The sequence below is a fragment of the Parasteatoda tepidariorum genome, chromosome 6 (assembly GCF_982258835.1).
Source record: "Parasteatoda tepidariorum strain Cologne lab strain chromosome 6, Ptep-v5.0, whole genome shotgun sequence".
Taxonomy (NCBI): domain Eukaryota; kingdom Metazoa; phylum Arthropoda; class Arachnida; order Araneae; family Theridiidae; genus Parasteatoda; species Parasteatoda tepidariorum.
Window position 1 is genome coordinate 38,153,043 of NC_141760.1, and position 13,489 is coordinate 38,166,531.

The 13,489-nt window shown below is 28.1% G+C and overlaps 1 protein-coding gene across 4 annotated transcripts in view; it reads right to left on the reverse strand.

Moving 5' to 3' along the window:
- LOC107444059 (putative sodium-dependent multivitamin transporter) overlaps positions 1-13,489 on the reverse strand; it is a 54,215-nt gene continuing 40,726 nt past the window's right edge. For all 4 annotated transcript variants that reach the window (XM_016058125.4, XM_016058122.5, XM_087165675.1 and 1 more), the window contains exons 8-13: positions 12,499-12,709; positions 10,232-10,386; positions 7,919-8,154; positions 5,475-5,572; positions 3,294-3,382; positions 1-709 (exon numbers count right to left, since the gene is read on the reverse strand). In XM_016058125.4, the coding sequence (XP_015913611.1) occupies positions 578-709; positions 3,294-3,382; positions 5,475-5,572; positions 7,919-8,154; positions 10,232-10,386; positions 12,499-12,709 (921 nt within the window). In that variant the 3' untranslated portion in view covers positions 1-577. The remainder of the gene's footprint in view (positions 710-3,293; positions 3,383-5,474; positions 5,573-7,918; positions 8,155-10,231; positions 10,387-12,498; positions 12,710-13,489) is intronic.

Genomic DNA, 13,489 nt, shown 5'->3' on the forward strand with positions numbered 1-13,489 from the left:
TTTCAAATAAAATGTAATTAAGCATTTCAAAAATAATTTTATTGCATATAGTTTGTAAATATTAAAAAAAATATATGTTTAACAAATAGTAGTTTAAATACAAGATGGTCGTCTTAGAATTATTTCAGTTAAAGGTTACAAGACTAAGATGATCGATATATAATGCAATTTATAGATTTATTCCCAAATGGAGATAAATAAACAGAAAACAATGTATAAATACCTAAGAAATAGCTTTAAAATAAATTAAAGCAATAAAAGTCTAAAGATTCTTGCATCTTTAGATATTAGTTTCAGATATAAGTATTTTCTTTAAATATTTTAACAAAGATAAAGAATGTAAAACGTAGAGAATATTAAATGTTAATTACAGAAATGGTATCGTATAAAATTATGAGATATACAATGAAATAAATATAACAAAAATATACTTTTTGTTGTGAAATTGAGGCAGTGTATAATATTAACAAATTATGAAGATGATATTAGATTCAAATGTATAATGCAAGGAAAAATACTAAATTGGTATAAAAATATCATTTGTCCTAACACAAAATAAAGGGAGCTGTTCTATCTCTCAAAGTTTGCTTTCTTCAAGTATGTTGTCATTTATTTTCCCATTTTTCTCATTTTTACCATTGGCATGATTCGCAAAACCATTTTGTTCTTCTAAATTCAATGCTTTATTTGGCACCGACACTGCTGAGTCCTAAATTAAATAAAAATTACGCAATTATTGATTGCTAATAATATTAATAATAATAAAAAATAAATAACGAAAAAAATTATTAAATATTTAAAAACGACATTACTGTGTTCTAAACTAAATGAAACAATGATAATTGATTGCTTTAATTAGGTTTAAAAGTAATTTATCTATCGTTACTGAACTATCACATAGTTTAAAATATATACAGTATATAATACGGGATCCGAAAAGGAACTGGAGCCTGCATGGTCAGGTGCTCCAGTGTGTTATTGGATCTCGTATGATATGAATTGCAATATGGTAATGAAACCGATAGTTCAAGGAGCTGGATATTTTTCTCAATATAGTTCCAGAATGAAACATATTCCAATATAAAACACAAGTCCTAGTGAAATAGAATGGCTCCAGCAGGACTATATATGATTCCAGTATGACCAGTATGGATGGATCAGATTGAAATGGTTCCAATTTTATACTGAAATCAGCGTGATACTATAGAGTATTCATTTCCATAAACATGTATTGTAAATCACACTTAATACATTACAAGATTAAAAAGAAATGAGAAATAAAAGAGCAATGGCAAAAAAATTGTATTGAAGTATAGGGAGACATTAGACACTGATATTAGTTTCAGAAGGATGGACTATCCTGTCTGGAAAATCGAACACTGATACCAATAAAGTTGACATGCATGTTTGAAAAAAATGGTTATTGACCAAAATGTATAGGATAACGGTTTTCAAAAAGATCTCTGCTGAACCATCGAGTTTGGTAGAAATTTCAAGAGCTAGAAGTTTTATTAAACCGTTATGATTTTCGAAAAGTGCAATCGATATTATATCCCATCAATTATACATTATTGATTTATTATCTCAATTATTTTTATGAATTTAAGTAAACTTAAAGTGAAAATACTACATATTTGTTTTCGTATAACACTAGATTTAATGAACAATAAAAAGGACAAACTTTTATAAAAAAATTGCATTAATGTATCAAATCAAACTTTTCAACATGAAATTATGTATAAAAAAATAATTTAACACTAAAGCTCTGATAACCCTTCTCAACGCTTATATTTCCCTTTTTTATTTCAACAAAAGCCTAAATTCAGCTTACATATACATGCACAGCATTAAATGCAGAGTTTAGAGGCCACTCCCGACCTATCAATTCAACTGTCTGAAGTAAATTTAATTTCAAGATCAGCATTTATAAAACGATACAATAAAAGAATTTCATTCAGAATTCAAAATTTTCCCTATTTTAAAATAATTGATAGTTTCTAGTTAGTTAATATGTTTACTGTTGTTGATAAGCTTTTATCACATCTCGGGGCTCCGTCCAAAGGAGACTGATCATTTTGGGTTCCACAGCCGAAAAAAAATTGGGAACCACTGGCTTAGAAACAGGCAGAGCTAGTTCAAAAAATTAGACGAATCACAAAATAAACCTTTTCAATGCTAAACAAATCTAAAATTTTAGACCCTACTAATATCTTAGAAAATCGTGTTTATTGATTCAATGTGAAAAAAAAATCCTTTTTCTTAAAACTTTCATTTTTTTACAATTTTTTTGCATCATTCTAAAGAATATAACTTTACATAGCAAAATATAAAATTTGAGAGAAATTGGTTCCTTAAATAATTCCTGAGAAACTGAATTTCAAAAAAGTCAGATGCTTAAAATTCGATTTCTCATAAATCTACTGATTTTGCACTATGCAATGCAAAATCATATTCTTCAAAATGATGCAAAAAGTTTTATTGTCTTACAATTAAAAAATCTTTTTGACTATTAGCAAATTAAATGATAAAAATGCTGATCTTTAATCGATCTATTAGTAGATTAAATGATAAATAATGATCTTTGGATCAATCTCCTGAAATTATTGGGACCATATATCCCTGATTGTAGCTACCCCCTATATTTTGGGGGTCAGAAATCTGAATCCGGCGAAAAAACGCAATGTTTATACAAAGAAAGTAAGATTTTGTGTCTAACTTCGCAACTTAAAATATTGTCCGCACTAAACAATTAGCATATTTGAAATTTGCCCACCGAACCATTAATATTGAGTCCAAGAACATGAAAATTCGATCATTAGATAAATTATTATTAAGATGAATTTTTAACATTTTCAAAATTGGTAATTTAAAACAAAGAGTAAATCTTGAAAATATAGGAAAACTGGTGAATGTCCTTTAAATTTCCTATACAAAATTACTAATAGTATTATTTAACAGTATTATGTATCTAACAGTGCACTTAATTTAAATTTTTGAGTGTTATTATTTTATTAATTTAAGATTTTTAGAGATTTACATTTAAATCTCTAAAAAATTTAAAAGTTATTTATTCAATTTATTAACTGATACTCTATCATCAAATGTTTGTTAAAAACGAAAATGCAAAATTGAACCAGAAGTTCAAGGTGGCATATGAAGAGGTCTCTAACAAATATTCGTTCACATAAGAAAAGTGGTAATTTCATGGTCAATCACCAGCACCCGTACCCAAATAACGAGGATTATCTTATGTTTTCTTGAAAATAAAACAAGAATAAAATTTTAACACTTACTAGTTTCATACTTGATTTGATAGTATTTCTGCTAAGATAATTTCTTAGAAAAGGGCAGATTAAATCTTCATCTACGTTTTTGTCTCCACCTATTAAAACAAGTAATACTAATGTACAATAAGACATCATTGCTTATGAAATTGCTTTATTTTAATGCTTGAGTAAATTTTATGGAATAAATTATGGAACAATTCAACGAATAATTTAAAACTTGGAAGCATTCACGAAGTGTGAACTACTAAGTAGAAAATTTTTTATTAATAATGCGCATAGAATCTTAGAATTAATTCAATTATTTGTAAGAACAATTTTACACAATCGATGAATTTTGTTTAAAGATACAGGGTCTTTTTTTAGATAAAAATTATTCGTTATTGTTGAGTTTTCTATTGCTATGTTTTTATAAACTACGATTCAAAAAAATCCTGCTGTTTTTTGGGAGTACCTCCATATATTTAAGCTTAAAGCCGTTTTGTGCAGAAAACAGTTTGCCTCCGTATTTCATCTTGATCACAAACGGATTAAAACCGTCAGTAAAAATTCAAGTTTTTTTCCATGCAGTTTCGCGATCCGTAATATAACTTTACCTCTCTCCAATAATTTTACAGTTCTTTTCTATACTTGCTTTTATTTTTAGCAATTACTTTATGGTTTTGAACATCGCATAAATAAGACTGCGTTTATTCTTTACTTTTAAATTGGTACAATATTCAAGCAAAATTCTCACTATTTCTATTTCCTCATAATAAAACACTTGACTGGTTCAGGGTGTCTTGGCTGGAGCAAGCGTCTGATTACGTATAATGCAAGTATAGATTTACTTTGCAGTTTTCACAGAGAAAACTTGTGCCCATATGGTAAAAGTCTGTTGAGACAACACTTTTTTTCTCACTTATTTTAATTTTTTCTAAGTTTTTGTTACGAAAACTTAATTTGCTACTCTTAAAAACCAATCTGATTACAGATTTTCTTCTTACTTTTTTTAGAAAAAACTTTTTATTGTATGATAAAAAGCCGTGAAGACTATACTGATTTACTTTGTAAATTTCACTGTTTTGCATTACCAATCAAGTTTCTGGTTTAAAGATAGAAATTTTACGTTTTTTAACAGAGTATAAATTTGTTATAACATTAATGTAAAATATTTTGTCTTTTGGTTTAGTAAACATATACATTGCAGTGCAAATTTTCATCAAAAATTTTAAAACTTATTACAGAACATTGTAGGAAAAAAATATTTTAGGAATAGCATAAAAGTTTTGACGAAAATGTACAAGGTCTTGAAAAATTTCTTGATAGTTCTTGAAAATTCAATCGTGCAAAATTTAATTTCAAAGTTATCAGATTCCCTTCAAATATATATATAGTATGCTTTAATTTTTCATTAATTTATATTAAAATCCTGTAGATTAGGAGGAAGTGTTTACTAGTATTAGAGCCATCCACTTTTTTTTAAAACAAAGTTAAGCGGCAAGCATTAACCGTTATTTTCGATTTCGGGAACTAATGGCTTCTTCCATACGTTTTTAGCCTTGATTTAGAATAATTTCGAAATAAAATATATCTTTTGCACCATTTTTAAGTTTAATATAATAATTGCTAGAGAGTTATAAGTTCTTTACTTAATAATATTGAAAGCCAGCTCTGAATTTAACTGTTAACACGTTGAATACCATGGGGGTCACCAGTGACACGCGAAACCAAGATTATTAGAAACTAGTAATTCGAATAAATTTTGAATGCTTTTAATTTTTTTATATTATTATTGTTACTAAAATGGCTTGAAAGAATTATTGCAATACATACTGAGAAAATTGTTTTGGCCAGACGGGCAAGCCATGTAAAATTAGCGTGGTATTCAACGTGTTAAGGATTTTTTAAATTGACTCACTGTAGTTGAGAGATTTAAACGTCATGATTATTAATGCTAATTGCATTAAAACTAAAAAACACTTCCAGTTTGCTGGACATTAAATGCATATCCGTATATGAGAAGAATTTAGAAGTAATATTTAAATTATTAACTTCATATTAGATTCTAGATGACATCCCAGCATAATTAACAAACATGAACATATAACAGCAATGGATGAAAAAGTGATAATACAAATTTCAATTAACTTAAAAAGCAGATTAGAAAAATAGTGCAGATATTCTTATTCAATTTAAGATAGCAGTTACCTGTTATGAAGCTCACAATATAGCCAACGATGAATGTCAAAATTGTACCGGGTACTGGATGAAGAAGAAAGCTCAATTTAAAAAGTGGAAAGATTTCTCTGAAAAAATAAATTCCATATTACGCCTAATATTTTTGCAATGTTGAAAAACGAAAAAAAATGCCTAGAACTATATGTCATACATAAAATATTTATTACGATAACAATCAATGAATATATATATAGAAACTACTCAAATGTTAGTACTATGATAAAAAAGGATCTCATATAAATTTTTTACTAATAACACATGTTTCTACGCTATTGCAGTTGAAACCAATGACTTTAGTGGAAAAACTGATAGGCATTCCTTAGAAATTGCCTTATTGCCTTTAATCTCCGTCCCTCAAAAATAGATTCCACATAATTTTAATCCATCATTTGTCTTTATTAACCTAAATAATGATTCGAATAAGCCTAAATTGATATTATTCTTTCTTACTTTCTCGTAAAAACTAATTTGAGGCAGATCATGTGGATAGTTTTTTACTCCATTTTTAAAAATTTTCTAATAATATATATTAAAAAACGTTTATTGTTTATTCTTGACCCTTAAAACATGTGGGTTGCAGTAAACTAAAAAAATATGGTCTCACTAATTTAGGCAAAAGAGATAAAAATTAAAATCCCTTGAATTTAATTACACTCCATTTTTATTTCGCAATCTCTAAGAAATCGTATTCTTAAATTTTTCTTTATTAAGACCAATTTGCCTAATTTTCCCCAAATTTTGGTTCTTATTATTTAAAATTGACCAAATTTAATTTATTTTTAAAATTTATAACTTTGTAAATTATTTTATTAATTAATATATATCTCCCTCTAATATTAACATATAATATTCAAATTGGATCAGGTATTATATTACAGGTATTATATTATATTATTTCTGTACCCTAACAGAAATTTAAAAAAATGTTTGCTGAAATTCATTAATTCTGGAGACACAAAGAAATACTCAAAAAGTGAAAATTGCATTAATGGGACTTAATTTGTGACCGCTCTGCTACCTAAACTATTTCGGGATTATATTTTAAAGCTTGTGGCTATCCTCATATTTTCCGTTGGAAAAAAATCATATTTATTCAAAAATATACCTTTGTGTCTAATTTCATAAAATAAAACGTAGTTTGAAGTAATTAATTAGCGTATTTGAGCGTATTATCCTTTTGAACAATCACGATTGACTCTTCTTACTTGAAAATTCTATCTACTTACAATGTTCGCTGTTTTATATCGCACACTGTACAGAAAAAAAATAAAGTTGAATATGATAGAATATTATAATTACATAAAGTGTAGGCATTAGTAATCTAAAAGTGTGAAGAATAGTATTCGAAAAGTGTGATGAACAAGTTTGGTAATTTCAGTTTTGATTGTGCGCGTATGCGCATATACTTCCAATTTTTCAATAGACCTTTCTTTTTAAAGCGACCGTAATAAGAGTTGTTAGTTTAAATATACTCATACAATAGCTTTTTCCCTTCTGCACGAAGATACAACTAATTTTTTGTTTGGCAATAAATTATGCACTTTCGCAATGATATCGATTTGTAGAGAATAGTGGAATAATATGGATATTAGCCATTGGATTGCTTGTCATGAACATCATGACCAGGCTTTTTTTATTTTTCCTTTGAACGAGCCACCCAACGTATCTCCTATGCACGCCCAAACACAAGATTATTGTCTGTTCTTGATATCACTGAGTATATGCTGGTAAATGTATGGCAAGAAATGGCCGGCAAATTGGATCTATACAAAGTAAAATGAGGCTCAGGTAGAATGCATGTAAACCAAATTGGAAATGTTACTGCATCTCCTAGCATTTTCATTATTATCACTAACAGTAAAAATGTTTAAAACTACTATCTTTTAATGTAAATCTTGTATTACATACCTACTCCATCCACATATCTACTAGATTTTCCAAAATTTAATGCAGATAAAAAAAAAATCGTAAAAAAACTTTTCCATTTTATACAGAAAGACACCAAAGTGAAATTTCGATATGATATAAAATCTGATTAAAGTTAACTGCAGATAAGATTATGAGATATTGGAAGGCGATAATTACTTTGTCAAACGTTTGAGGGTAAACTAATGTCAAAATATGTTCCAAAATTGGAGAAACATATTACATTGCACCTCATTTTATACATTTGTGGAGAAAATAGCAAAAGTAAATGCATCTAAAACTACGTTAATTTAAATTAAATATAATGAAATTGTATAAAAAAGCATGGGACACACGGCTTTTACACGCAGTATGAAGGTCAAAGAAAAGTCATTTGTAAAAATAAGTGTTTGAAAAGAACTAAAAATATAGAATAAAAAGATAAATACTTTAAAAAATATAAGTATAGTTAAATATTTTTTACACGTAATATGTAATTTTATACTCACTCTTTAAGAACAGTGATTCCATCAGTTACAACTGATGAGGTTGTGTCCAAATCATCCAGTAACGTCACATTCGTGCTACTTATAGCGGTAACAGTTTCAAAAAATAGATTTGTCGTATTTGCTGGACACATGTCAATGCTTTGAGGTAGTTTAATTTGAGGATAGTCTGAAACAATTGACCCTGTACCAATCCAAGCATTGAGAGCTATTCCAGACAAAAGTCCAACAATTATCCCCTAAAATGATGATATAATACAACATTGACAACAATAGTTTACTTCTTATAACATTTTTAAAGGTTGTAACTGAATTTTTGATAAAAGTAATTTATTTCTACACTGTGAAACTGAACCAAATAAATGACAATTCAAAACTTTATAGAGAAGGAAACTCTGTACTCACTCAAAAATGCAAATTTGATTTTGTTTGAGAAATCCTATTTGATTTGAAATTTAAAAGTACTTGCACTACACGAGAAAAATGATCGCGGGACCTTCCAAGTTTACTTTTTGTTTGGATTCTTTGTTTTGTTTGGATTCCTTGTTTTGTGTGGATTCTTTGCTTTTTATGGACTCTGTTATTTTGTGTTTCATTGGAAACATCTTAGATAAGATATGTAGGAAAAAATCCAAGGGAAGTACATACCTCGAAAATTCCTATTAAGACAAAATTAAAGTTATAGATTGTGTTTGAAGTCTTTGGATAGGGTACATATTCGGTAAGGATCCTCCCCATGGGTAAAATATGACCCAATAAAGATCCAGTTCATTAACTTTTAAACTAACAGAAACTATCTAACTGATGTGTATTTTTAAGGAAACAGGCTATTTGCCTTCTACCAAAGTGGTTCAGAATTCAAATCCTAGTTGGCGCAATTGAATTTTATCTCTATTTTTCTTTTCTAAGAGAGGTCGATAGCTATTAACTATGTTTTATTCACAATTAACAATTTTCAATTGAAGTAGATGGATTATTTAAAAAAAAATGGCAATTTATAATTTGAATACAATTTTGTAATTTGTTTAAAAATTACAAAATAATAAAATTTTCATATTTTAATTAAAATATATGAATTATTTAAATAAAAAGAGTCTTAAAATTTTGTAATTTTGTTTGAAATAATCAATGTATTTTAATTAAAAATATCAAAAAATAAATAAATCGTAATTTTTTTTAATTTTTAGGAAATTATTTTCTTTTAAAAAAACATAAATTATAACAATTATTTTATATAAAATAATAATTTATAATAATATTTAATTTCATAATTTTAATTTAAATTATAATTTGATAATTTAATTTAATGATAATTTTGCATTAAATAATAATTCATAAAATGAATAAAATATATTAAATAGTAATAATATTTTTTTTGAAAAACAAAAAAGAAAAATGAGTGAAAATTCAATAGTCATAGCTCGGATTTGAACTCATGACCTCTCGGGAAGAAGCCAAACAGTGTAGCCGATACACCACGAATACACATAAGCTGGAAAGTTCTTGTTAACTTAAAAGTAAATGAACTGAAGCCTTTGTGGGGCATAATTTACCCTATGGCTAATTTATTCCCTTTCAGAGATTTCGAAACATTGCTTTTCATTTGAAGCCTGACTTTGTTTTAATAGGCATTTTCGAGAGGCGTACTTTGTTTGTGAACAAAACTGAATTCAACAAAATTAAACGACGCTAAGAAGTATGTCGTCGCACAAATATAGGAGAACACGGAAACAATTTTAAAAAGCCATTGAGTGTGAAAGCCATATTTTTCAGAAAATAATAACCCAACAAAGATGCTTACATAGATATACCGCTATATGGACAAAGTAGTCACCGCAATGCATCACTGGAAATTGATACAAATAATTTTCTATAGCTGGAATTACCTATATGATGGTATATGAAGGCACTAATAATTGTAATAAATCATTAATGTAAATGACCAATGGACGGCGTATTGAAATTTTTTAAATTAAAGAGTAAATATTTGTGAAACTGAAATTATGTAATTACAAATGTAGTAAAGGGTTCATTCAAATATTTAATACTTTGAGGAGTTTCCTATATCATTAATGGATTCGTTTCATCACAATTTTTTTAATGGTAGTAGCAATCATGCAATCTATTTATAATTTTGCGAAAATGAACACTGATAATTGAACTAGTACAAAAAGAGAAGCTTTAAAAAATAGCAAAAATGAAAAACATTGAAATTTAAGGCACATTATTTCGATTTTGTTACATTTGCACCTCTCTCATTTCTTTCGGAGAAAAATAAGTTTACATATTCATTGCAAAATTGAAATCAATAATTACCTTTTCATTAGCAGTTGTCGATATCATGCCTAGAGTTATTATTGACAAAGTTGGACCTCCAATAGCTGTGAATACTACAAAAGCCGCCGGAATAATAGCCTTAATGTTTCCAACAATGTAGGTCATAGCAATGCACAGGGCACTATAGAATAAGGCTGAAATATACAATCAATGCTAAAACAATAAAACTTAAGTCATAATAAAATGGTTACTTTTTTTATTTTAACTAGAAAAGAGTGCTAATGCATAGAAAAATCTCTGTTTTGATTATTAATTGTCACATTGTTTCCATCACCACATCTGAGTATTATGACTGAATAACAATAAATATCATCTAGAGTATCTGTAATGTTTTCGTAAATCTAAATATTACGTGCTCTGCTCATAAATCGATCGTTTTGGTTAAGTTATTAAGGTAACCTTTTTTACCCTTATAGATGTAGTATTGTGACTACAACATTATAACATTTGCAAACTCAATCTGAATTGATGAAATTTGAATTAAAATCTGTCATTCACAGCTAAGGGATCGTATGTCGAAGGGCTTTGAAAACTTTCACATAGCAAGGAATACGAGGAAATATAATCGCCACTTCAGATTGAGGGATTGGATCCCCGAGTTTACACCTCTTATCTTGCTTTAACAGACTTAAAAAAAAAATTTCTGAATTTAAGTCAGCATTGTGAGAACGGTATTTCTAAAGAAAAACATTTAAAAAAATGCATCAGAATGTGCACTTATTTAATGAGTCTAAAGAAGTTATAGAACGAAGAAACTTACTATAGCAAGCTAAATTCAAAATCCTATCCAATCTTTTTGTCCCAATACCCACTTATTTAGACTAATTAAATAAGTGGTTATTGGGACAAAAAGATTGGACAGGATTTCGAATTCAGCTTGATATGGTAAGTTTCTGTCTGTCCTATAACTTCCTTGCGCGGATGAGCGAGAAAAATTACTTTCGGGATTTACACGTTTAATTTTGATTCAGACACATCACCTCGGAACAAAGAAAAAAAATTCCTGAATTTACGGTTATGTCCTACAACAAGGGGAAAAAACCTGGTATAATTACCCTACTTAAATAGTACTGAAATAGTACTAATAGTACATAAATAGTACTGATCTCTTATGAAAAATAACATAATTCAGGTAATAAAAAATAAACTTTACTATTCCAAAATATTATTCATTTATTTACTGTTACACATATGTAAATCTCATTACAAAGTGCTATTTATAATAAACACTTGTAAAGTTAAAGAACAAATAGCATAAGTCAGAGAAAGATGTAACAAAGAAAATCTATTGAAGCATTGAGGTAGCGGGTTCGAGTTCCATCGTATCCTTGGATATGTGTTTTTGATGTCTTTCTTTATCTCATGCTATCTGTGTTTTTGACATGACAAGAGTTTTTAAACCAAACTTTGTATGCGTAAGTGACATAATAAATAAATATAAATAAGTAGCTCCATGGTTTCTGTGGGATTCGAACCCGCAACCCTTACTCCTCTATTTTAAGATGTTAGGATCATTATTGACTTACTGATTTAGATAAGTCTAATTCAGGAATTTCTAATTTTACGTTTTTTAAAGTTGGTGGATGTTAACTTACTGCTTATACAGAAGTAAAAACAGCTAAACGACGAAAAACTAAGTTGACAAGCGTTTGCTGAGTAAAATAGAGGAAAAACCTGACAAACTGAACACATTTTTGTCATCTCAAATTATACTAGTATACTGCTAAAATTAATGACTTATCGTATATTTACCATACGTACTACCAAACAGTGAATAATAAAGCCTCATTTTGTTGTTAATTTTACCAACAGTCACTATCAAAGCGCATCAGAAAAAATTTCCGTTCTTTTTGGTGCTCTTATAGAGCCAGAAACACGGGTAGATTTCACCATATTCTGGTAGTTTTAACTATACTCTCTTTCACATACTTTTTTTTAATCATTTAAATTTAAATTAAATATGAGAGCGGAAGAAGAATTGGAAATTTACAAAATTTGCTTGAAGTTAGATAAAATAATAATTATTTTTTTTAATGTAATGAATGTTATTACGATTGTGCAAAAACCAGATGGTTTTTAAAATCATTGTCGCCATAATCACTAAATAAAGATATTACATGATAAAATAAATTAGGAAAAAAATTAATTTTGGAAAATTTTAACAATGTAACGTGTACAATTAGATGTATTCATAATCAGTATTTGATAGTTAACATTTGGAAAATTTCGACTTATCAGAGCCTTACCAAAAAATTTTGATATCCTTGCGGATGACTTTTCCGTAACCAAAGAATTACATTTACAAAATGGTTTCACAAAATCTTCAAAGGTTACAGCTGCAAGAGAATTGACTGCGGATGATATAGATGTTAAGGCTGCACAGAAAATGCCAGACACACAAAATCCTGCCATTCCCGGATAAATGCTGAAAGATCGAATCATGTAGTATGGAAAGAGCTGAAAATTGAGAAAAAAATACGTGTATTTATTTCTATTGATTGAAATTCTAAAATTTCAGAACAAGTTTTATGACAAAAGTTTAAAAGCAATTAATATGATAGAAAAAATTAAAAATAACTGTAGAACTGTAAAATAAAAACTTAAAAGAAATTATACACAATGTAGGATTTTTATAAATTACATTAGTAGTATTTTTATGTAACTGCAGCTTCGACAGTTGAGAAATCTATAATATTCATTATTGTTGTGCCAAAAGTGTTTTAAAATATACAGCTATCTTGCAGCTTTTTAAAAATTGACAATCGTGATAAAAATATATTAAAAATTAATCAGTATAATTACAGATTTAACCCTCCAAGTGTTGAGCCAAGTTGTTGAGTTAAGATTGTACTGAAAGTTTTGTGCTATGTTCTATTCCCCCACTGAATAATTTGGGAATATCGTTTCCTTTTAAACGCAGAAAAACCTATCCTGAAAGTTCGAAAAAGTAGATACTAACCCTCAGAGGGTTAAAATATGCATATCAGTTTCATAAATCTGCTTTAAAACTGTCCAGCACAATTCCTGAATTCATTTGCAGGAATGAGAGAAAAAAAACTAACTAATTATTGTTAAATACATTGTACCGTATACGAAATAGAAACCTAATAAGTTCAAACTTAAACTGTTGGCAATATAGGGAAGCTTGCGGACAAGAATGAGCTAATAGTTAAATGTTTGCTTACTTATTTATGCGTTGAAGTGCTTAAGGGTTAACCACTATTAGCACTGTTCTTT